Genomic DNA, 1251 nt, shown 5'->3' with positions numbered 1-1251 from the left:
ATTGAGAAAATAGAAGTTCGTTGTAAAAATTGATTTTCAGAAAAGAGATCTGGGTTAGGTTTGTTATTATTCGTTAAATAATTTTTTAAAAAATATCAGCTTACTGAGCATGACGAGACGAAACTTTAAAAGCTGTTTATTATATTAATACGATTATTATATTATATTATTACAAACACTATAATTTAAAAATTTGAAACAATATTTCTATCGATATAATTTAAAAATTTGAAATAATATTACAAACGATATAATTTGAAAGGTGCCCAGGTCTGCTTGATAAATAAGTGTTATTTTACTTAAATATTGACTCCATGACACATTTTCTGTTGAAAGGCCTGCTTACGGTGGCAAATATTGCTCGGGAACCACTGACGATTGCAAGCTTTGCGATTTGCCGAAATGCTCCGCGCCGATTGATCTTAAAGCGCAACAGTGTTCCAAACTCTCGAATGTCCGGAACCTTGGACAGCTCCAGCCGAAGAACGACGTGACTTGGCTACCATACGAGTCCGATCAGGAGAATCTAAAATGTCAATTAGTGTGCAGAAGCAAGGAAACTGGCGAGATATTTTATTCGAGGAGAAATTTGATCGACGGGACTCCGTGTTCCTATGGATCGTCGGATATATGTATACAGGTAATATTAAACGACGACTATGACGTTAAAATTATATGTCAGGTCAATTTGATGCATGTACTTCGAATTTCTCTTTTTAAGAATGCACAATTACTAACAATTCTTACGTTATAATTTTTAACGATAATTGTTACAAAATAGCGTTAGGTTAATTGCATTCATATATTTAAAAAACTGTTTGAACTTTAATTGTAATGATATAGTAGTCTATTTAATAGACATACATTGTACAAAAATATAAAAAATTTCCTAATTATCCACTTTTCTATTTAAATACTCCATTTTTTTTTTTTTTATTTCAACGGCGTTAAACAGAAACGGTCCCAAAGAAATGTTTGGTCCATTTTTCAAACATTTAATATTAATAATTTACATTCTATATTATCAGAATATCAGAAAATGATTTTCTCGGTTTTCTATCGTCGGATCTGCGATGTTTTAGGAATATTCTATTGTTGTTTATATGTTCAGTAATTTTACGCAGGAACAGTTTAATGATTTACATAAATCTGGAAATTACCAAAAATTTGTAAGTGGTTTTAACAATAATTTAACGAATATAAACAGACCTAACCCAGACCTCTTTCCTGAAAATCAATTTTTACAACGAA

General features: G+C 30.6%; 1 protein-coding gene across 7 annotated transcripts in view; it reads left to right on the top strand.

Annotated features, from left to right (window-relative positions):
* LOC128896796 (A disintegrin and metalloproteinase with thrombospondin motifs 3-like) overlaps positions 1–1251 on the top strand; it is a 33812-nt gene that overhangs the window by 20635 nt on the left and 11926 nt on the right. For all 7 annotated transcript variants that reach the window (XM_054160270.1, XM_054160266.1, XM_054160272.1 and 4 more), the window contains one exon: positions 337–640. In XM_054160270.1, the coding sequence (XP_054016245.1) occupies positions 337–640 (304 nt within the window). The remainder of the gene's footprint in view (positions 1–336; positions 641–1251) is intronic.

The sequence above is a fragment of the Hylaeus anthracinus genome, unplaced genomic scaffold (genome assembly GCF_026225885.1).
Source record: "Hylaeus anthracinus isolate JK02 unplaced genomic scaffold, UHH_iyHylAnth1.0_haploid 11978, whole genome shotgun sequence".
In the NCBI taxonomy this organism is placed as follows: Eukaryota; Metazoa; Arthropoda; class Insecta; order Hymenoptera; family Colletidae; genus Hylaeus; species Hylaeus anthracinus.
The sequence above is the reverse complement of the archived record's forward strand: the minus strand, read 5'-3'. Positions and strand labels throughout refer to the sequence as shown.